The 24984-nt window shown below is 39.5% G+C and overlaps 1 protein-coding gene across 2 annotated transcripts in view; it reads left to right on the top strand.

Annotated features, from left to right (window-relative positions):
* Positions 1–493: 493 nt before the first annotated feature.
* LOC104909369 (double-stranded RNA-binding protein Staufen homolog 2-like) overlaps positions 494–24984 on the top strand; it is a 59235-nt gene continuing 34744 nt past the window's right edge. The window contains exon 1 of one of the 2 annotated variants that reach the window (XR_793014.3): positions 494–962. Coding sequence is in view for 1 of the 2 variants with exons in the window: in XM_031552886.1 (XP_031408746.1) it covers positions 914–958 (45 nt within the window). In the remaining variant the exon portion in view is untranslated. The remainder of the gene's footprint in view (positions 963–24984) is intronic. The other variant, XM_031552886.1, reaches the window with a different exon arrangement.

Genomic DNA, 24984 nt, shown 5'->3' with positions numbered 1-24984 from the left:
TTCTAGATGTTCAGATTTACTTCTCAGTAGACATAGCAAAAAAAAGAAGAGAGAGAAAATGCTAGGATTTTCTTTTAAAAATACAAGTATTTCTTCTTTCAACTGGTATTGTATGTTTCCATTGTCGGCTAATTTCTGCTTTATTTACTGTCAATTCAGTGCTCATCTCTCTGGGGTGATTTCCTCAATAAAATGAGAAGGATTTGGTATGACTCATGGAAAACTTCTAGTCATTTTCCCGGGGCTGGGTGATTCTGTCATAGCCCCTACACTACGAGGACTCCTACCTGCTCTTGTGAAACCACCTCCCACAGCCAAGGCTGCTGCTGTGCTGGTGTGAGCAGGCTGGCTGCTGCCATTTCCCTGACAGCTCCATAACCTTCAGGGCATGGCCAGAGCTGAGCCCCTGGTGCTCTCAAGGAGACAGTTTGCTTGTGACAGAAATATAAACTGCTTTTGATATATAGCACCAAGCTTTGCTCCTCTATATTGTGTTGGGAGACTTGCACCTCTTAAGGCTGATATTGCAGTCAGGAGTCATCCCAGCAGGTTTAGGTTAGGCTCATCAGGTTGTTGTCTGCTATTTTGTACTTTCTTCCTTGTCTGCTGTGCTCCCCACAACTGCACGACTGCTTTAGTACGCTGTCTCCGTAGCCTTCATCTTCTGTTTCACATTAACTCACTCTGGATGTACGTGACAGAACATTTGCTTTTCCCTGGCAGCAGCTGAAGTTTTCCTTGATGAGCCTGAGATCAAACGTCTGTATTTGTTCAGAATGTGTAATCTTTCATTTTCCAAAAGTGAGTTACTAATTAACTACCAAATGGGAACAAAATGTAAACCAAGACACTGCTGTCTCCCAGACCTTTCAGTGCTCTCATCTGGGGCTCCTTGAGCGCCATCCTAATGTGAATGCCTCTCACTGAAGATGCAGAGCAAGAATTATCAGCACTCTGTGTAGGTATGTTTGTTTACACAGTAATATCAGTGGATATAAAATGCTACTGTTGCAGATTGCGGGTATCTTACATGTTTATCATGTAAATGATGACAAATGCCTGTATTCTGGGGTCTGTTTCCTACTCTGTTAAAAAAAATATGAGGTATCCGTGTGACAACTCTAGATGAAGTTTCACAACAGTAGTGAGGTTCACAGAATCACAGAATAACTGAGGCTCACGGGGCCCTCCACCTCCAAATGATCCAAATTATGCTCAAACAGGGACATCCAGAGCAGGATGCCCAGGCCCATGTCCATTCAGCCTTTGAGTATCTCCAAAGTGGGAGTCTTCACCTTGGCTTTTTCCTTCACTTGACTTCATCTCTAGCCCTGGCTGTTGGCTCTTCTGCTTCCTAAACCACTGAGCTGATAAAAAGTAGCTCGAGCTTTTAGCCTGCTGAGTTGAACTGGCCCACTGAGAGTGAGAGGAGTACCAGAGCCAAAACGAGGGAGACATCAGGACAGACCAGATATGACAAGTAAGATGGAATGGGTTGCATGCACTATTCACAGCAGCCAGCCAGTAGATCAACTTCCTATCTTGTAAAATATCACTTGAAGAGGGTGAGGCAAAAATTAACTCTGTAGAAAGTTGATTTTATTGTATAAATGTTTGGCTTATTTAGCATCCTTGAACCTGTTTCCTGTTCAGTAGCATGATCTGGCATGAAGAAGAGAACAGGAATGCACACAAAAGGAGAAAGAGTAGGATCATAGCATCTCTAATCTCAAGCTCATAACCTAGAGAATTTTAGCTGCTTTGGATCTGCACCCTTAGTTGTTGCTTGTATTAAAATACCTAAGTGGGCTTTCAGTGCAGTGCAACATGTGGAAATGAAAAGAAAGGTATTAACAACATGCAATGAACCAGCCTTCCAAGGACCAGCTGCTTGCTATCCTTTGTAATGTGTTTCTAGTTTATTTTGCTTTACTGTACTTTAGGCTCATCAGACCAGTTGTGAAATAAAAAATCTTTATTTTTTTTTGCTGCTGCTATTGCTGTTAGGGAAGGCAAGAAGATAAAGGTATTGGAGAAACTTGGGAAAGCTGAAAGTGCCTGTTTTCTGCTTTGTCACACTGCAGCAGGATATTCAACCCATTTGCAGAATCAAGAAATCTAACCGTTTTTTCCCTGTCAGGAACAACCGGCGGGAAGACAACAGGGGTAGTTTCTTAAAAATGGATAGACAGAGTCCCACTAGACAAAAGTCGGTGACAGAGATGGAGCCCAAAATGAAGTGAAAGTAGATCCCTCTAATAGCTCGTCTTGCAGTTGGGATTGATTGACAAGGTCTCATCTTTCATCTTGACCCCCAATGAGCAGCATTTTCAGACTAATAGCTATATTTGTTTCAGTTTCTAGGTCTGGTAAAGTCTTCCGAGCCTTCTGAATTAAAGCTAACGCTCAGTCAAAACCCAGTTGTCTATTTTAAAGGCACTTCCATTTTAGACTGGTACTAGGAAAATATACACACTACTTTATTGCCTACACTGTACTTTCCAGAGTTATTTTTCACACTGTAATCAAAGTAATGCCGTATCTGTTTGCTGATATGTTTTTAATCACTTGTCGTTCAAATAAATTGCTTAACACACTAATTATATAATTGGCATTTCATCATGCATTTCCTTAATACTTCTACAAGACAAAATAATGGTTTGCACATGTTGCATCTGAAGAATTGTGCTTTTGCCAAAAATTGGTTTTGCCACCTAGCTTTCTCACTCCTGTTAAAATAACATGACGTGGCTGGCATTATGCACTCAAGTGCTACAGAGTTTCTGAGCTTTTTGTCTGAGTAGTCATCATACTGGACCTACACAGTGCAAGTAGAAACTGAATGTGACATCCTATACCCCTTCATTTCAAAGAGGCCAGGATGTCATAATTAATCTTCTGACAATAGAGAAATGGAGGAGGTTGGGTTTTATAAATAATTGCGGGGGAATAGTCATGCCTATACACTGTGAAAGACATCCGGATAGCAAAACAGACCACTCCCTTCTGTCACTGGTTTCATTTGGTCCCATTGGTATGGTAAGTGACTGTCTACTCAGAGTTTTAAAAACTCTTTCTTTTTCTGTTTAAGATAGGCCTACATACTATAACCAGCCCTGGTGGTGGGCTAGTATAACTTCTGTAAACTTAGACTCTTTTCCAGCACCACCTTCCCACAGCCAACTCTTGTTATCTGTGTCTACAGAGCTTAAGCACTCATGTGTATGTAGTTCGGCCCATGTCCGCAGTGCTAAAGCACTTTTCTCAGTCTTTTTGACAAACTTGTTTATATTTTGGGCAGGGATAGGATTACTGGGAGAACAAAGGAATAGTCAAGTATTGGGAAGAGCGTGAAAGTAGTCATGCATATATGATTTGTTCAGATTGTGGCAAGCTCCTGTCCCATTTGAAGTTCAGTTCTGAAGTTACTCTCCTAGCTATACAACTTGTGGCATGAATTGGTGCATGAAAGGTCTGGATCTCTGTGGTGCATGTGGAAGTTTGGGAGTTTTGTTTAGGAGCACCAAGATTAAATTCAATTTCTACAAAATTATGCAACAGCATCCTGCTTACTTCCTTGAACAGTTTTTTGTATTCAACAGAAATACCTCAAAGAGAAAGAGCTGAAGATTTTCCCATCTTGATTGCTAGTGATTTACCTGAGAAAATGAATTAATCTTTTTCTACTGTTGCAATCACTGCTCTGATTAGAGAGAGAAAGTGTCAGACATATCCAGGGAAAAAGGTGTTTCCATTCTTTAGTAGAGCCCCTTTAACATAACATAACAATTTTCTCTTGACTCGCAAATACATTTCATGTACAGTTTTTTGTAATGCGGAGTCACCCAGTGAGAACATTCACCTGTTTGAGATAGGAAGAAAGGAGTCACTGTCTGGCCTTCTTTCTAAAGCATCAAATATGTGGGATACTCATTTAATGCAGGAGCTCCTGCATCCCCAGAAGCTTCTCATGTACTCATCTTCTCCGTCTTGTAGCATTACAGACTGCCTGAATTCCAATATTGATATGTCTCATTCCAGCGAGATCCTTCACATATGCTAAATGTAAGAGTGCTTCCAAGTAATTTACTCTCTCAAGGATCCAGTGCTAGAGATAATAAACACAAAAATGGAGATATCGAGCAAAACCAAAACAGTGAACTCTTAAGTTAAACTTTGCATTTTATACGTATTTCTTTATATCCACTCTTTCTCTTTCCCATCATTAAAGAGACTGGGAGACCTAGTTTTTCACAGATCTTTATGGCTGTACAAATAATTGATTTTACAGTCCAGAATCTCCTGTCTCATCCTTCATCCCCTCAAAAATAGTTCAAATTGGTCCAAAATAAAGAAAAAAATTATGCTCGCCAAAAACAATAACTCATTTTGTACATGGGCTTTTGTACTGAAACTAGAAAATTGGCTGAGATTTACAAAAATTGTGGGAAAGATGATGAATTATTTTGCCTACTGGCTCTGTTGTTTGTGCACTCATGCAAGATGCAGGTGATCTAAATCTTATTCTATCCATGTTGCCTCCTATGCTACATGGCAGGAGAATTAGGTAGTCACAGGCATGTGAAGCAATAACCTTGGCATGGCCATCTCTTCTTTCACTGATCAAAAACCATGCTCAGCAGGGCTATGTGAGCTGAAGAATTTGGGCAATCTCATTTCATAGTACCCTACAAGAGAGCAGCTAGGGTGCTGTTCTGAAAACTGAGAAGGATTCAGATCCTGTAAATCAAAGAACTTTTTTGTACAATTTCCCATAGTCAAGTCCCTACCTGTTGGGTATTGGGCGAATCAAGATGCTCAAGGAGGTTGTGGATGCCCCATCCTTGGAGGCATTCAAGGCCAGGTTGGATGTAGTTCTGGGCAGCTTGGTCTGGTGGTTGGTGACCCTGCACATAGCAGGGGGATTGAAACTAGATGATCATTGTGGTCCTTTTCAACACAGGCTATTCTATGATTCTGTGATTCTGTGATCTTGCTCTTTTGTTTTAGCCAGAAATGGCCAAAGCTAAGAAAGCATAACAGATAAGTCCCAAGATTGGGAGCAGATTTGGTCAAGGCAAAACTGCTTTTTCCAGTGTATGTATTTTTAGTACAGAATGTGCTTGCCCTCAGGCAAGGACCGGGGAGCAGTGCACATCCAGCTGGTGGCGGCATTGCCAAACCTCCGTGCCACTGCTAGAAATGGGTGTTAGTTGCCACATGGGTCACTTGTCTACCGGACTGGCTGCAAAATCAATTTCAGGTAGTAAGACACATTCAGCTAATCTTTGCACTCCCTAGCAGCACCCAGGAAGCCTCCTTTCTGTAATTCCTCTGAGCATAACCTGCAGACAAATTGAGAGATTCCTTTCCTCAACATTGTAAAAAAGCGTCACATTTGTGTCAGGAATTTTAAAACCCAGTTGCATGGGTTTATAGGGGACATCTTGGCACATATTTATTGCTAAATCTGTTACATTGTCAGCGTTGCTCTAAGACCGATGCTGAAGGCAGGATTGTGTGTGCTGCCGGCACTGGTGCTGTGAGCAGTCGCGGTCCCTATACCTGTCACGCCTCAACTATTCACATGAAAAGCACACCTATTACTGATACATGTCTCCTCCCAGCAGCTTAAAGATTCCAGCTGCTTTCTGAGATCATAAAAGGCCTGCTCAACCATGACTTCAAAATGTCAGGCTATTCAGCAAGCCAGTCCTATTTCAGACTACTCCCTAAGTATTTCATACTTCAGCGTTGTTGTAAATAATGGCGGTAATTTTTTTCCAGCAGAGCATGCTGTGTGAAATTATTAATTGAGGAGATTTCCATGCTGTTATATTTGATTCAATACCCCATTGTCACTGATGTAAAGTATTGCACTAATACACTGTCATTCATTTAGTGGGACAGCAGGACCTGTATGAGGCTTTGCTCATGCACGTGGGCCTTCATAGTGTGCCTCGGTTTATCAATGCAGAATCTAGGGCTGGATTTTGGAGTGTGCTGGAGAAGAGGATCGTTCTTGCAGAATCAAACAGGGATCAGTGTGTGAGAACTTTGTTTCAGTCCTCTTATGCATGTCCATCCTTATAAGGAAAATAGTAGAGGAGGGGGAAAAAAATACAAAGGAGTATTTGGTATAATTTTCTAATTTCTACATAATAGTTAAGCAAGGAGCCACAGGTTTTAGAGGGAGTTGAGGAAGGGAAAAGAAGGAATCAAATGTTGGCTTGACCCCAGAATGCTTAAAGCCTGATTTGCCCTTACAGTACAAAAATACCAGCACAGAAGTCTAACATGCTGGGAAATATTACACAACAGTGTAGACATGTCAAACTACCTTGAGAAAACCTGCAAAAAGTTGAAAGGTTTTTGGCCCTCAGTAAATGAACTGGATCTTGTGGCATTTTTTTTGTACACTTCTAGTAAGTAACACTTGAAACATTTTTGATCAAATAGCTTTTCTCAAGCAATTACACATTCTTAATTTAGAGGCCAGTTCAAATGATTGCTTGTTACCTTCAGTTAGCAAAGGTTCAACTACTCTGGTTTTCTGATCCTTTTAAAAAAGACAAACAGGGAAAGTTTACACAATAAAAGTTCTTTTTTTTAATTCTCAAATTAATTATTTTGAAATATCTCACAGATTACATCAGTTTCTTACTTGCATTCATGTTGCAAGATGGCGACTATTGTATATTGCTAGTGATGCATTAAATTAGTTGTTTACATTATAAAATCTAAACATATTAGAATCTTTTGTGTTTGTCTTCAAAGATTCCTATTCTAATAAAGCTTTCTGAAACAAGTAAGGTTGTCTTTTTTGTTTAGTTAATGCATCAGTGGAGAACCTAAAGATTTGTAGCCTTTAGCCATCCCTGTCTGTGTTTAGTAGAGTGTAAGGAAATTGTGTTTGGGACAATATGTATTTTCATTTAAAATGGGAAGTTCTCCTTTAACTTAAGCATTTTTCCATTTAGGCAGAGTAACACCTGAGCCAAATGTAGGCAGAAAGTGTCTAAATTCATCCTCTTTCCTCAAGGAGTCTGATTTGCTGTGGCTTTTAATTGCAGTAAAAGTGGTACATATAGCATACTGAAAAATAAGATTTTTGCTGCATCCTTGTTATTTCTGATATCCGTGAGTCTCTCCTCTGTTCAGAGGGTTTCTGAGGGTTAAATGGTACAAGACCAATATTTAGTAAAGGATGTAATTTAGAAATTTAAAGAAGCTCTGCAATTTGGAATCAGATTTGTTCTTTATCAAATATTTTATCAGAGACATAATGAAAGGGGAAAAAAAAGTAAAAGCTGACAGCTTTAACATGGCTGGAGCGGCTCTGTGAAAGTAACTTTTACTTTTGAGGGAAGTGCGTGGACACATTTGTAGCACCAGAGAAGCTTCTTGAAGAAGCAGCTGAGCAGCACAGCAATGAAAGTCCATTCCTTACCCTCAACAGATTCCATTTCAATAGTTTTTCAGCTAGCGAAATGGTTGCTTTACTGCACTGTAGTTCATACTGTATCTGCCTTATGAATCTAGATTTTAATATGTTTAGGCATACATCCTCCATCTTACAATGATTCTGAAAGACAGCAGTATTTACCTATCAAAGAAAAAAAATAACTTGTGTTAAAGTCAATGGCCAAATACAATTGTCACAGTTATTTGTTACATCAACAAACATCACTGATAGGAAAAGGAACAAAGCAAATCTTAACTTCAGAAACAGCTTATTTTCTGTGTACATGATATGCCTTTTAGGATAGCAAGCCAAGAGCACTTCGTGTTTCAATAACCTGTAGAGCATACAGCAGTATAACAAGCTCTGAGTTATAGTAAGATTTGGGAAATGTGACAAAATGAAAAATGGAATGAGCATACGGTACCGAAACTGATTGGAAAAATTATGGAATTTGATAAAATTAGGAAACACCTTAAGGAACATCTTGTATCTGATTATGACTGAACAGTAAGAAAAATAATAAAGAGTAAACTGGTGGCTTCAGTAAACAAGACTTTGGACAAAAATTAGATGAGACAAAGACTTTTGATCAAAGAAAAATCGATTTTTTAACATAAAATGTAGGATTCAAAATAAATGTACATTTCTTTTGCTGGAAAGACTTCTTTAATGCAAGAAGGTATGACAATGTGTTAAATAGTAATATATGTAACAGCCTACCAGACATTATTTCTGGGGCTGTCACTTGTTGAGGTATTAAGGCAAGATGTGTTCCATCAGCAGCTGAATAGACAGTGCTATGCGTAACAGGACATCGGCTCTCATGATATCTGGATAGTTGTAGTAAAGTTTGAAGTAAATCTTGAAGCTTCAAAAATAATATGGGAGATCTGAAGTCTGGATTACAAATTAAAGCCCCGAGAGAAAAACTGAAGCTGGCGTTCTGGATATACCCTCTATTTCTGGACTTCTGACTAAAGATACCTTAACCTGTGGTAGCCAGAAGCAAAGAGCATCCACAGCTTTTAAAAGGCTGTGTGCTTTGTCATTGGCAGGAACTTTACCCATTCTCTTTTTGTAAGATACCAGATGAGTAGCCATACTGCTGGGTTGATAAGAAAATCTGATTTTTTTTATTTTTTTGTCCGAATGTTCTGATCCCATACACATTTTCCTATCTTTATAGGTCTGCATATGTGTTGTCCCATAAAGGTTACCTGATGTTTGGTCTGTGCAATTGTACATACAGTCAGAAATGGAAAGTTCATCTGATGTGAATGGAAGGTGATCTGAAGTAAAATACCCACTGTAGCTGCATTGCCTGGGTTTGGTATTCAGACATTGTTTTGGCTAGGATTTTGTCTAAGTGCATGAGAATAAAACACAGCATCTCAAGCAGTATAACTGATGTTCCTACGGTTAGTTTTTAATCTCCAAACTGCATAAAAACTGAGGTTTCTAGCCATGTCAACAATTTCTGTGGTATAATTAATGATTTGTATTTTTGACCCCTTTTTGTTCTATTTTATTTCACAAGTTATTGTGACTGGAGCTTGTCTGGCTGTTGCTTCCTGTAGGGTAGTGGTAACTGAAGAGGAAAATCTGGTCTCGATTTTAGGAACAGTGATGGAGAACAGTACAGAAAGGTAAAAGGTCATTGTTCAATCACATTAAATCACAACCCTTGTCCTGAGTATGGATGTATGTGCTGGGCTGTGTCTTGAAGAGCCACATTGTCTTGTAGACCTCCCTTTAGGTAGTGCCTCTTCTCTGCTAGGCCTCCTTTCTAACATATCATTCCAGGGTACAAATTCACAATTGAAGGAGAGGGAGCAGCTCAGATTTTCAGGGAAGTGTATGTCACTGACATTTTGGGCAGGAGTGCAATATTGTTGGGGATGGTCTTTATCAGATGAGCCTCTAGGGTGCTTGGTATGAACTTCTGTATTCCTGATCACATTCTTGTGCTCAAAGAGGAATTAGAAGGTAAGTAAGCCAATTTGCCAGCAAAGATAGGTATAATCAGGGATGTCCTTTAGCTTCTATTGTGCAAAGAAGCCAGAAAAGTCCTTTCAGGTGTTGAAGCAGACTGTGCAAGTATGCCAGTGCTTTGATGGAAGAAGACATCATAGAATCACAGAATCATAGAATCACTCAGGTTGGAAAAGACCTTAAAAACATCGAGTCCAACCGTAACCTAACCTATCAATACTACCCTAACTAACAAGCCTCCACTAAATCATGTCCTTGAGTACCACATCCAAATGGTTTTTAAACACATCCAGGGATGGTGACTCAACCGCCTCCCTGGGGAGCCTATTCCAGTCCTTAACAACCCTTTCTGTAAAGAAATGTTTCCTGATATCCAACCTAAATTTACCCTGGTGCAACTTGAGGCCATTTCCCCTCGTCCTGTCACCTCTCACCAGTGAGAAGAGACCAACCCCACTCTTGCTGTAAGCACCTTTCAGGTATTGGAAGAAAGCAATTATGTCTCCCCTCAGCCTCCTTTTCCCCAGACTGAATAGCCCGAGTTCCTTCAGTCTCTCCTCACAGGGCACATTCTCCAAGCCCTTCACAAGCCTTGCTGCCCTTCTTTGGACCTGCTCCAGCACCTCAATGTCCTTTCTGTACTGAGGTGCCCAAAACTGAGCACAGTACTTGAGGTGAGGCCTAACCAATGCCGAGTACAGGGGCAGGATGACTTCCCTAGTCCTGCTCACCTCACCATTCCCGATACAAGCCAGGATGTCACTGCCCTTCTTGGCCACCTGGGCACACTGCTGGCTCATATTCAGCCGACCGTCCATCAGTACACCAAGGTCCCTTTCCATCAGGCAGCTTTCCAGCCACTTTTTCTCAAGCCTGTGGCGTTGCCTGGGGTTGTTGCAACCAAAATGCAGGACCCGGCACTTGGCCCTATTGAAACTCATGCAGCTTGCCCATCAATCCAGTCTATCCAGGTCCTTCTGTAGTGCCCTTTTCCTCTCAGGCAGATCAACACTCCCTCCCAACCTGGTGTCATCTGCATACTAACTGAGGGTGCACTCAATCCCCTCATCAAGATCATTAATAAAGATGTTAAATAGGAGCAGCCCCAGTACTGAGCCCTGGGGGACACTGCTCATGACCAGCTGCCAACTGACCACAACTCTTTGGGCTCGGCCATCTAACCAGTGTTTCACCCAGTGGAGCGTATGCCCATCCAAACTGTGGGCAGCCAGCTTCTCCACAAGGGGGTTGTGGGGGACAGTGTCAAAGACCTTACGGAAGTCCAGGTAGACCACATCGACAGCCTTACCTTCATCCACTAAGCAGGTCACCTTGTCATAGAATGAAATCAGGTTTGTCAGACAAGATCTACCGTTCGGAAACCCATGCTGACTGGGCCTGATCCCCTGGTTGACTTTTAATTGGTCCATGATGGCTTCTGAGATTATCCATTCCATAACCTTCCTGGGCACCGAGGTGGGACTGAAAGATCTGTAGCTACCAGGATCATCTTTCTGGCCCTTTTTGAAGATGGGTGTCACATTTGCCAGTCTGCAGTCCATTGGGACATCCCCATTTAGCCAGGACTGCTGAAGAATGATGGAGAGTGGCTTGGCAATCACATCCGCCAACTCCCTCAGCACTCCAGGGTGCAGTCCATCCGGCCGCATGGACTTGTGAGCATCCAACTTTCAGAGCAGGTCCAAAACTATCTCATCATGGATCATGCAGGGCTTATTCTGTTCCCCATCCCTATCTACCAGCGCAGGGGGCTGTATTCCCAGGAAGTAAGAAGTCTTAATATTAAAGACTGAGGCAAAGAAGGCATTAAGTACCTCAGCCTTATCCTGATCCTTGGTCACCAAGTTGCCCTTGGCGTCCAACAAGGGATGGAGTTTTTCCCTAAAGAAACTTTCAAAAGTTTCATATTTTGCAGCTAAAGTTTCCCTTACATTCCTTGTATGGCAGAAGAAAGTGAGGGCTCAAGACTACTTCTCTCTGTACACTGATAGGAGATGTGTACCTTTCTGCTTGTCTGATCAGCCTCTTACGAGATCTTGTTTTGAATTGTGTTACCTTTGGCACCTCTCTCTGAAGATCTCTCAATGTAGGTGAAGCCACTACATTGTGAGATTACCTCCTCACCTTCTCTCACAAGCAGAATAACTGAAGTTTATTTAGTCTCATAGTACAAAGAAGCTTGTACATATTCACCTTCTTCTACCAGTGTTTGTTCAGAATATTCAAATCTGTCAATACACTTAAACTTGGAAGCTTAAAGCTTAACACAGCCAAGTTCTGGAATATCAATGCTGTCTGTATTGGTAATACACTTTCCTTTTCTTGATATTGTTCTGCCTGCGTCTAAGGGTCTTGATAGCTGTTGTAGCCATTACACTTTTGCTTGTGCAGTTTTTTCCATCTATTATTCTACTTTTTTTTTTTTTTTCTGGAATAAATGAGTTGTATTTGAGTGAGATGCAGTCTGTACCATTGGTGATTACCTGTTGAAAAATTTTATAATGCTTGTATCTCAGCATTACCGATACGCTCCAAAATAGCTGCCTTTCTATTAATTCATAGTCTGTGCTGGCAAGAAAGCTGAGAATGCAGCAAGAATGTATCGCATGTGTTGAAAGTAGGTCTTTATATATGGCAAACAAGATTCAGTTTACCCTAAATTTCATTATTTCATGAGTTGCATTCCTTGAGTGCTGGCAGTAAAGTTCAAAATGTTAATATGCTGGTATGATTAGGATGCTTTTGATGAATGTGAACTGTGCGAGGCTGGGATCCTATTCAGAATCAATCAATCAGTGCCCAGGGAGGTTCATAAGCAAACGTCGTTAAAGCGTGCATTTGCTGAGGGTGTATCTGTGTTCTTTAAATAATTGTCTGACATGTTCTCTGCCTAATATCCTTACGTAGTGTCAAGCATTACAGACCAAATAAACCATAAAAATGCAAGTCTTATGTCTACAAACACGCAGGAAGTGGCAGACCTCTAAGCAGTCTTGGTGAAGTCAGTTATTAACCCAGTCTTATTTCAAAATAATTCTACAGTTTTAAATGAAATAAAATTAAATCTCTGATTGGGACGAAGTTCTTACAGACTACCTCAGAGCAGAAAATGTATTCACCAGCTGTCTGTGCAATGTAGGAAGTAACGTATATATGTTTATTCTCATCGAGGTTACAAAAACTTAAAATGTCTGATTGCAGAGCACTTATGCATGTAGTTAAAATTAACTCAGAGGGATTACTTGTACATAAAGTCACTCCGTTACGTAGGATTTTCAAGATCTGGCCTGCATTACATGCATCTATCAAAGTACTTAAAACAACTTGTCACTATGGTGTATCTCATATAAATTAATAATCTGTGTATACATCAGATACGCAATCAAATTATATTTCACATTTGAAATATGTTTAAAATATTTTCTTTTTATATAAATTTCTTCAGTGCAATGTTTTTTCTGCTGAAATCCGAGATGTTCTCTTTAATTGTATAGTGTTGTGTTTCAGTAATTCAAGTCACAGTGCAGGTGGCACATGCAGTTTACTGATGTTAGAGATAGTACTTAAACAACTCCATGCTCAGAGGTAGTATATCAAAAGTTTTTAAATTGAGGGTGACAGGAACTGGTGCTGCACTTTCATGTTATCCAACAATGTGGAAGAATTTTGACATACAGCTGGAATGATCAAACCGCACCAGTTTTCCTTTCTAACTTCAGTTGACATGAATTTCAAAGGTATTTGGAAATTATTAAATTGTATGCTATGTTTTGAGAGTTAAAAGTCCTTAGGGAACTTGTTTATTATGCCTGATAGAAGGAGGCTTATGATCTGAAAACTCTGCACAGGCATCAGCAAAGCTGATAGATTTTTCAGCAAATCTCTTTTTGTGTCTAATTTGTGATTCATGCAGAAGCTGTGGTTTCTGCAAGAGCTGTTACTATGAAAGTGAAACATGCCGCTTCTAACCTGCCTACATTATTTTACAAGTGTATTTCTTTCATCGATAAAGGAAGAGGTTGGCTTGAGAATAAAAAGGTTATATCAGATTGTCCGTATTTGGAGTAAATATGGGTAATATTCGTAAACATAATTAACAAGAAGCCCAGAGTAGTTTGGTGATACATATTTGTTTCTAATTCACATCGTAAGAGATCTGATTTGTGCAAATTTAGGAAGTGCTGTAGAATATTTACTGGCTTGTTGCTTTTTGTCCGAAAAAAAATATTGTAACATTTTGTTAGAAGGTTGTTGGGTTGCTTAAAACTGATACAGCTCAAAAAGCATAGCTTTTAGCTTACAGATATGCACTTTGTAATAGGCTAAAAACTGTATGGAATTTAAGTTTTCTGTGAATTCTCATCCTTTGCCTGGTGTCTGATAGCTGTTACCCTTAGGACGTAATTTACTTCTCTGTTACATGTATGTGACTTCTAAAATAACTGAGATTTTCAAAATCTAAAGAAGGAATTGAATTTACACAAAAAAGGTTTTAAAAACTCACAGTTGTACATTACCTTGGAAAAAGGTATTTTTAAATTGGCTACCTGGATTTTTATTTAAGCATTTATTTAAATCTTAGTTACTACAGACAATTGCCCTACATTTTTACCTACAGAAAGGTCTTTTATGTCTCTGATGCTTTTTGTTATCCTAGCACCAAGCAACTGCTGCAAAGTGATGCATACCTCAGCATAGCAGCTTGGTTTCATAGTTATCTGACGGAACAGAGAGTGATCATTTGGTGTTTGCTGTACTTATCTGCTGCAATAACAAAGGATTAAACGCGTCCTCACTCCTGTGCTACAGTTCTCACACTTTCCCTGCTGGTCCAGATGGGTGAGAGAGAAGTGTTCATACCGAAACTCAGCTGAGATGGTAGGAAGGAATTAGTTATTAAGAAATCAATATACATCTCATTAAGTGAAAACAGTGTCATGTGTGATAGTGATTTCTGTTAAATAGAAGCCCACGGGGGGAAAGGATTATGGCGTGTGATTGAGACACCTGTTGAGAAAATAGGCAACTATTGACAAGGCTGATACATGACTGAGTGACTGCTCTGCTAGTCTTCACATGATCCCCACAGAGAGCGAGCTTCGACCGCCTGCTAAACAAGGGCTGTTTGAAGTTTCTTTTTAACATTTCCAAGACGTTAATTCAGCGGGACATCTCCACCGGGGTTCTCCATGTCACCAAATCAGCAGCTGTTGAAATCCATTCACTTCAGCATGAGATGTTTGTATAAGTTCTTTTTTTTTTTTTTTCTTTTCTTTTATTTGTGACAACAGCAAAGTAAATAAAACCCTAAAAATTCGGCACTACTTAGCTCACATATGTGTGAGAACGGCTTCTGATGGCAATTGTAGTTGCTAAGGCAGAATGTTTATTTGCAGAAAACATGACAATCTGGGTAGTTTATCGTGAGGCACAAAAAATACTGGCTTTAATAGACATCTCTGTGACATTTTTCCAACGTAAACATTCAGTTAACTTCTGTGCCAACCATCAAACTTGTGCAAAAAGTGTTTTGAAACAGAATTGTCTTTGTTTTTCAACCCCTCAGTAATCTTAAAAGTCTGAAAGCAAATGTTTCCTATTTTTTCCAGTTAGTAAATGAAACGCTGTTTCTTGGGTAGGAAAACATTTCTATCTGACTCACATTTCCCTGAGAAAACAGCTTGTATCATAGAATTAGTTTAGTTTGAGGGGGAAGCAGAACAAGGCAAGACATGTAAACATATTACAAAGCTCACTTTGATATTTAAATACTTTTTTTTTTTTTTTTTCTTTTCCTGGCCATCTGAAAAAAGGTGTGGTGAATGTAGTCAATTGTAAATAGAAACTCTGTATTTTCGGTCAGCTTCATTGTTAAACCCGAGAACTGCTGACCACATATGAAGACTCCCGGTTTGAGCTGTTTCTCTTCTGTTTATTAAATCTGTTAAGACTTAAGTGTATTTTTACAAGTTCATTAATGTATTCCATTCTCTCTGATGTGTTTTTTCCCACTATTATCAGATTTCATTATATGGGACGAATTATCTGATCAACCCATTATACAGCCAAGCAGCGTTAAGTCTGATTGGAATTTGGTCTTCCTTCAGTTTACAGGGGGAATATTGTGTAAATCAGACTCTCAGGTTTCAGTGGGAGGCACAGGGCTGCACAGCATCCATTTGTCAAGTTGATTGCACCTCAGTGAGGTTGCATTAGCTTGTCTTTGAACAGAAGTGAAATCCTATGCGAAGCTCCCCTTTCTGTCATTTACACTAACATCCATCCTCTTAAACCAAGGCCTCAGAGAAAAACAAAGTGATGGCACAATATCATCAGTCACTCAAGTTGTCTGTCATCTGTTTTCTTAAGGAAATGACTTTTAAGTTAGTGGAGCAGAAAATCGAAGAAAATTAGCAGAAGGTTGTTGTGGAAGTGGGAGGAATTTTTAAAAATTGCAGATGTATGTGGAGAAGTCCGATGGTGAGCAGCAAGTAGAAATGCAGTTGGTTCCGGCTTTTGGTTTCGTGTTAATGGAGTGCCAGCGTACCTGATACGTAATAATTCAACTCTTAATGAAACTTTATTCATAAACTTGAATGGGGCTGTAAACGCACAATAAAAAGCTGGTATGCACATTTTCAGCTTTTATATCAGTGACTGTGTTTTACGATGCTGAATACTCAGGCAATTTGCACTCTTTTCCATGTGTCAGGAGAGCTGTGCATGTATCTCAGAAATGTTAAGACGGAAAGGCTGTTGTAAACAGCTCTGAGAGGAGTTTTTTGAGTCCGAGAACTTGGTTTTTACCCCGATGCCCATGCAAATGGCAGCAGTAAGTAATGTGACTTCCTTAAACTGATACATCAACCAACTTGTGTGGTACTATTGCAACAGTGTCCGTAGGGTATATGGTGTAAATGAAGAGAAAATAAAAATGTGTACGTTATGCGCAAGATAAAAAGCACCACATTAGAATAGTACTTTTTTTTTTTTCTCCCACCTTTCCAAACTCTAACTTTATTCACTCTGGATGTAAATTTTTAATTTGAGGTGCTTGGTTCAACTTCAGTGTTCTGTTGTGTATCTTAAGAGCACATTTTCAATGTATGTTTTAAAGGCTTATGCAGACTATTTTAGCTTAGAGCAAAACAGCATACTCCTAGTTTAAAATAAAAACTGTGAGCTCTTGCAACAAACCAGTGTGAATTTTGAATTTATTTAGTTATTTTCAAATAGATACGCCTTCTAAGGTCTTTCCAGACATGCAGTAAGTGATGTGACTAGCATTTGTCAAATGTACTTCTTCATTCTCTTTCTCTCTACCCAAGGGAAATTGCGTGAAGGTTTTATTTAATTATATGATACAAGTATAGTAGTCTAAATCTTAGTGCTCAGTAATAGGCAGATTCCCGATCTTGTCACAGTTATTTAGGATGAGAACCTGTTTCCTCATATTCCTTTTTCCTTGTTTCCTTATATTCTTTTTTTTTTCTTTCTGCTATTATTAGAGGCACAGAACTTCACAAAACGGGATAACTTATTATATTGCTGATTTTAGTATAACTTGGAAGATTTGGGTGAAAAATGGTGTGACAATACAACATTCTGATATTCCTTTAGACATATGTAGTAGCACATCATCACTTGGAAAGAAGAAGGAAATGTAGATAAAGGTTAGTCTTTTAAATAATGTGCAAAGCATATTCTTGTAACGTTCATTTACAAATGTAATTTTCAGCTAGTTTAATTCTTCAGTCAGTAAATGCTCGATATTTCACATGCTTCCCAAAGAAAACTTAAAATGAGTTTGCCATCTTGAACACGCTTAAATTTGAATAACTTTACTCAACGGAGCCATTATGTATGATAAAGTCAGTCAGATGTATAAGGGTCTGCAGGATCAGATCATAAATAAATCTATGTTTCTCCTTCAAAATAAGTCTTAAAGTGTTTCGGAAGCCAATTATTTTTAGATGCAGCATGTAAAATTATGTAAAAAGTTACAGATTATAGAAATATCAAGTACGCTGCTCATGCAGCTCACGTTGCATTGAGATATATATTACTTCAGGTTGTGCTGTGAAGGTGGTAATGGCTACATTTTACTCTTCTTTCCCTTTTATAACCTAATGTTAACATTTAGGAATTTGGGAACTTGAGAGCCCTAGTAGATCAATCTTGATTAGTTTATTTTTCTTTGTAAAGATTTTGATAGCCTGGTAATGCTTTTGTTTGAAAGAGTATTCTTTACTTCCTCTTGTGGGGGATGAATTATTGTTACACCCAGCTCTTCCTCTGAAATAGTGAAAAACAATTTAGGTAACTGAATCTTTGATGAGAAGACCTTAGATTGAAATGTCTGGCATTTAATTGCCCTTTTACTCATAATTCTTCTGCATTTAACCTCAAAGGTGATTTTAAAAGTTATATCTTAATTGCATAGCCTCACTCAATCATTAGTACTTTGCTTTGCAGCAATTTATTACAACTTTATTTCCCTGAACCATCAATGAAGATGATGCTGAATTTTATATTAGCCAAATGTCTTTTTGAGATTAATGTGGTAATATAGATTTTATGCATGCTTTTCAGCTTTAATATTTGTGTTATTTGGGGCTATAGGCATAGCACGGTTGCTTAAGTAGTTCAGAGAATCCTCTGAGTTTTTCCTGAAGAATCGATGCCTTCAATTTATTTGACAATGTGTGTCTGCAAGAGAAAAGAATAGCAGTGCAGTCTCTGAAGTGCTTCTCTCTAGATATTTTTACAGCTTACTCACATGGGGTTTTCCTCTTTGAAGATAGTAGCTAAACTCCCATTGTGAGGTGAGCTCTGTGATCAGGCAGCCTCAGAGATAGGGCTGTGGGCATAAGGGCTGTGCCACAAACATCACTATGAACGTGGAGCAAGTCACTTACTCTCCCTTTAAACTGTGCTTCTCTTTCATAATGTTATTTTGGAGATGACTACATTCTTAATACTTTTAAGGGTTCCAGATGTTAAGGCTGTGAAATACCAGGGAAACCTTGTGTCAGGACAAGACCACGGCAGGATTCACTGTGAGCATGTTTCCTGTTATGTTTTCCAATTCATTTTGATAGGTAGTTATATATGTCAGATAGAAAGAGTTGAGCCCATTCTGTGTAACTGTCATAATTTAAAAATTCACAGCTTTTCTATGTAGTCCATATCCAAATTCTCTCTGATTAGAACCAGCAGCTACTGCTGTCTCTTTTGCAAGCATTTTTGCTTGCCCAAAACTCCCAGAGATTTCAGTGGATAAGGCTAGTTTGATGAATACTTTAAGCCAGGTGTGCTGACACCAGTGCCAAATGCGCCGTCCTGCCTTCCCCCACTCTTGGCTGCTCATTCCTGACCCTCTACCACTCTTTCCTTTGAGCTCTTGCAGCTGTTTTTCCTGCAAGCAGTGATGGAGGTGAGGATGGGGGAGGACAGGACTGTTTCCTTTGCCAACGCCGCTGGCACAACCCACAGAAATGTTGGTTTGGGTGCAGACCCTAGAGCCAGCTGGATGAGAGACATCACAGGCAAACCAGAAGAATCTCATGTACATTTTGGGGATGTGTCTTTGGGTGAAATATTGGAATTTAGTGTGTGTTGCACCCTGTTTTTTAAGGAACAGGTAAGGTAATTTTAGTAGCAGTACAAACAATAGCAGCCTCTGTCCTAATTTCACCTTCCAAAACAGAAGACTGTGTGGGGATGAACTGGCTTTTTAACTAAGTAGAAGGAGGGTATGACTGAGTGTTAAACAAAGCTCCCTGGAAGTTGGGTATATCTGGAAGACAAAGACAAGGAGAAAGTAAAAGAGAGGAAGCAGAAGAAAAATGCTTAGCAAAAGAAGTCAAGGGAGGATAAGAAAGTGAAAGAAATAATTAGGTAAGTACTATGACAGTCCAATAAGGGGATGCGGGTCTGCATCCTGACTGAAAAGGCTTCAAGAAGGGATGGCAGGAAATTTTTATTTTTTTGTATCTCCTGCATTCAAGAAAAAAGGAATTATGTTGGGGGCGGGTGATTTCAGAGCTGTTTTTTTAACCAGATATGCCTAAAAGATTCTTGACTTCATAATTTTCTCCTCCTAATAGGAACGGCCCTCAGGGCCTCAAACTTTGGCTAATCATTTAGGTCAAAAGGGTAATAATAATGTAGAAGACCATGAATTAGAAGTGTACCCTGGGGAAAGCTTGACCCAATGCAGAAATAGAAAATAACCATACAAAAGTCTGTAATGGGATCCTCTGAAGCTAAATGGGAAAATGAGGGCTCGTACAAATACGCTCGCCATCTAATATGAAACATAACTCCAGAAGTATGTATTTTTATTCCCTGTTACAAGACTGAAACCACAGTGGAGTTACTGTAACACTGAGGCTGAACTAATCCAATCACAGGATCAGATCTTGGTAATAAATAGTTCCAGGTGTGATCCAAAGAGCAAGAATGTTTTGATTTGTTTAAACTGAAAGGTGTGGAGTTTTTTCAGTCTTTTCACTGGCAATGGAAGGTTGTATGAGTTGTGTAACTGTGGTCTCTTGAAAGAGAAACCTGTTTATTGCATAGCACTTTTCAGCAATATGTCTCAAATGCTCTATCCAGAAAGCTGATAGCGTGTGTTAGAGGTAGGGAGATGAGGCATGAAGATGCTCAACATCTTGCTAAAAGTCAGCCACCACGCTGATGGCAAGCCTAGAGGTATAAACACTTGTAAAGCAGTCTACTTAGCTGCTTCCCCTGTATACAGAGCATCCTTACAATCTCCCACTTTCTTTATCATGAAACTTGGAGTTTGTTATAGGAGAAGTTTGGGAACGTGCTATTATTCCCTATATATTCATCTTGTGAATGGCAATGGCTCAGAATGGAAAGAGCATGTGTTTAAAGATTGTACCACAGATGTGCACATCTATGCATAAAGGACCATGCTAGGGTCATGCTGACAGTCTTATGGCCAATGTCTCTCTGTTTTCTAGTCTTCAGTTTTGCAGTTTTATGGACTACATCTAATCATGCATTCAAAGGTCTACAAAGTAAGCTATAATTGTATATTAGGTTGCTAACCTAAATTCTCAGTACCTTTCTACAGAATGTAGCTGTCCTGGCAGCAGATGGCATAGCAGCAGATAGAATTGTATGCTGAAGGGGGAATTGCCTAGGGCTGGCTTCTGAGACACTCTGTATGTTTCTGACCTGGTCAGAATTTATACAGCTGCATCAGGGGCACAGATTGGTGCTAAGTTCCACTCATAAGTCAGGAACTTATGAGCAGGAACAAAGTTTATGGTGTGGAGTGTTTTTCTGTTCTGCTTAATCCACTTGTCCGAAGACAGCAGCATAGCAATGGCTAAGGAAGGCAGTGATGACTGCTTCTCTGTACCTGTGCTGACCCTTAAGTGAGTGGGTGCTACCTATCTATTCAAATGGTCACTAGAAAGTACCAAGTACAGGGTTTCTGAATATACTTTCATTTAGACTGTACTGCTTTGCAGAGGCTCTGAACTAGGGAGAATGTTCTAGGGCACATCCCTTACAATACTCCTAGATATCTTGATTAATTCATAAAGTTTTGGACCCCTTTTTCCCCTCAAATACACAGCCAGAAGTTTGTAAAGCTCTGTAAGGAAAGCTGCTCTTCTGCCTGTAAGTATTTTCAAGCAGTTTTTATTAGTCCCCATTATCAGGAGATGAATAAGCTGACCACTAAATTTTTGCAGAGTTTATACACTATAATAATTTACTTTTTATCTCCATATTAGAGTTTTACTGCCCTATTTACATTGTAATAGCAGTAGTGATCTTCTGCATATAGTCACATTGCCTTTGATTGGGAACAACGCCAAGAAAACTGAGTGCTTCATGATTTAATTATTTGTGTTCTTTGCAAGAGTAATTAAAGGATCATGCCAAAATCTTATCAGAGCATGAAAATTTAGCATACCAAGACTGAAGCTATTTAAGTGGCATGCCAATGATTTATGTGCTGACAAGATTCCCTTTTAGAAACTCTCTCTTCACTACTGGTAGTTAAAAGTGTAAAGAATGCAGTTACCAAAAAGTGTTAGGAGGAAGAGGGAATGGGTTTGCAACTGGCTAGTGACTGTAGATGTCTCAGTATCAAAAAATATCACCAGAGATATTGATCTTTCAGAAACAAGCAAATATTTTCTGAGAACCAACCCATGGGCATGTATTTGAGAGTCAGTCAGCACTGATACGACTATTCTTGCTAATCCTTTTCTAAACTTTTACCATAATGTTTTTGAGCTCTAGTTACTTGTTGGGAGCACTGCTTTCATCTGTAAGCACTACGTTGTTTCAAAAGTATTGCGGTACAGGAAATACTAGTGATTAAGTTATTCCATGAAATCAAAAAAGCTAAGATATCAATATATTCTTTCTAAGCCACATATCTCTACTTGATTTTTTTTCCTAAGTATTTCCTCTATCAGGTTAGTTAATGCATTTTCAGGCAACAGATTTAATCATCATCAGTGTAACATACTTCTCATGGAACACCTACCATGGTCTACAAAGTTAATCCACATCTTTTCCTGAAGAATTTTCAAATACTTAAAAATACTTCTGATGAAGAAGGTGCTTAAAAGCATTTCTTTGTAGATGCTTGGAGAAAAATTATTTAGTAAGATAGTGTTCAGATCTGCAAATCATGTTTAACATTTGAAATACATCAGTAGCACTGAGTCAGTTTGGGTTTCTCTATTCAGCAACTAACTGATCCCTGAAAGAATATCAGCAGCGTCCTGCACAGTGCTGATCTTCAGCACTTTTAGAGCTTTACAGAATTGATTTCTCAGTCCCAAGGCAATTGTTCATATCATGAAAGTGCTGAATAATATTGTAGTCAGAAGCCTCTGTTTGAGATCAATCCAAGAAAAATACCAGTATTTTGTTTCCAAGTTTTTTTTGTGAAATATTTGGCTTCGATACATAGAGAATTTTCATAAGACTCTTTGAAAGTTTCTTGTTAGAAAAAGATGTATTTTTTTCTATGAGCATAATTCACTTTTAAACCAAAACTAACTGAAGGTTGCCATATAAGCTTTTTTCTTAATAATCAGCGACAATAGCTGTATTTGTACCTCCCCAGAGAATTAATGCACTTAATGTATTTAAAATATTTGAGTAGTCGTATAAAATAAGCAACAAAAAGGTGCCATATTGAATTCATTAACATTTCTCTCATATGTAATCCCAAGTATCTAGATCCTTATAATTTTATTGGCAAAGGGAGCAAGCACACAGCTCGACATACCAGCTGGGTTATGAGCATCTAAATGTTAAGTCACTTCCACAGGCCCATGTTCTGTTTTGTTTTCCTGCCTTGCAAGTGATTTTAATATTGGTTAAGAAGTCCCAACTGCTGATGCTGTCTACAGACCATACTTAGCCACAGATTTTGACTGTTTCATTACCCATCTCCAGTGTGGTGAGTGGGGTCTCCTTCAGTCCCTCCCTGGCCGTTCCGTGCGTGGCTGCCCTGCTGCTCTTTGCTCACTAGAGCAGAACTGCTACACTCAGGCAGCAGCTCGGCCAGGCACTGGGACTGCTGAGCCCTACAGAGCTGCCATTCCCATGACTGTTTTTGTCTGGAAGAACAGGGGACGCAAAGAAAGCTGAAGGTAAAGGACGGGTCACTGGTTTGCTTTTTTTGTTCTTTGATATGAATAATTGTTAGAAAACAAAATGTAATTTTCACCTCAAAAACAGAAATTAGTACCATTTTTGTTTGACGGGGTGACATCTTATGTTATTAAAGAGAGCCTCAGATGGCTGCTAGGGATTAGTAGGGAAAAACATTTCACTTGTAGGTCACCCGCACGGGTCTGGCCTGGAGCGTGGATGACTGACAGCTGCTGAGATGTGATGTCCATGGGAGGCCTCTGTGAAGGAAGCTGCCTGCTTCAGTCTGGTAGGATAGTGTCAGTGTCACCAGTCCACAGCACCACGGTCAGTAACCTCTGCAGCTTTCCTGCCTGGAGCACAGCCTCAGAGTGGTGGGACTTGACATCAGTGGGACATGGGCCTTCTGCTGCTGTGCTGCACTTGTACAGTAAGCAACATCAGATCTGCAGCCTGTACAAGCTCTTGCACAGGGCAAAATTATGTAAGGAAAGCCAGCAAAAGCCTCTCCGAACACACTCTTCCCTTTAAGCATGAGCATTGCTGTGTTGTGTAGCCATGAAGAAAGCAAGCTCCAAAGTACAGGATTCACTGCCCATTACTTTCTGTCCTAGATTCCTCCCCACAACCTTTCCCTCTACCAGGCCTCCCTTTTACCTCTTTCACTTGCTGCTACACTTTCCCATGCCATTTTTCCCCCCTGTAAATGATGTGAAGCAAATATCTAATGTTATCTGTAGTGCTGACACAAGAAAATTAGACGAGGTATATTACAGTTGAGTTCAGTATGCTTTCCAGAGAAAACTGGTTAGGTCAATTTACTTGGCACTGTGTGCTGCTTTAATCTTAACTCAAGGCCTGCTGTAGATGTACAGCAGCTGGAGCTGAAGTCTTCATGCATGGTTGCAAGTCAGCCAGTTAATTTCTGTTTGTTGAGAGGCAGGAATCAAGCAAATTTTTCTCTGTTGAATGAAAACATTGTGGTGCTAGTAACAGGTGAATAAGCAGTGCTAGATAAGAAAACAACCTGGAATTACTGCCTAAACTTTGAAGAACTGGATTCCACAGCAGAGAAGTCACAGTTTCATTCAATTTATAATGGCAGTAGTGTAACCCCAAATCTTTTATTAGAAGCATTAAAAAGACAAACTGGCTTGACAAACTTTAGGATAAAACATGTCACTGATGGAAAAACACTTCAACTCCAGTGCAGTGCAGTAGGCTGCTAAAACAGGTGGTCAGTATATTGGTAAACCTTTATGCAGGCTACAGAATCTAAGTAAGTTGCTCCTCCTATCTTGTTGACATGTGTTCAGGCTCTCAATGACCTCTCAGGCTATCCCCATCAAGTTTTTTGCCATACGTCTCTAGAAGTACCTTTGGTTATGCAGTATGTGACCCATGAGTGGATGAAGTTCCTGCTGCATTCTGTGCAGTCCACAGAGATTAGCACTACATTCACCAGGACTTTTGACTTTAAAGAAGTGCTCAGAGTTACAGACAGTCAAAGAATAAACTGCTTTTAAATAGATGCTACTTAAACACCTATGTTCAAATGAAATATAACACGAAAAAGCTATTGCTTCTCACCTTACTCACAATTAGTTTTCTGTGATATTAACGGTAGCCTAATTCCAAATATACTTAGTGTTGTACTTAAAATTGTTTGTATATTTAGAATATAAAACTTTGGTTCAAATGGACAACTAATTCTAATAGTAGAAAATTAGATCAAGGTCTTTCTTCTCCCACTTCTAGAGTCTAGGCACCTGTTTCCTCTCTTTCTGGGAATCCTGAGCTATTCCTTGCTCATCCTTGCACAGCCTCAGATGAGGTTGTGATGT

The sequence above is a fragment of the Meleagris gallopavo genome, chromosome 3 (genome assembly GCF_000146605.3).
Source record: "Meleagris gallopavo isolate NT-WF06-2002-E0010 breed Aviagen turkey brand Nicholas breeding stock chromosome 3, Turkey_5.1, whole genome shotgun sequence".
NCBI lineage: Eukaryota > Metazoa > Chordata > Aves > Galliformes > Phasianidae > Meleagris > Meleagris gallopavo.
This window is presented reverse-complemented; position numbering and strand designations above follow the sequence as displayed.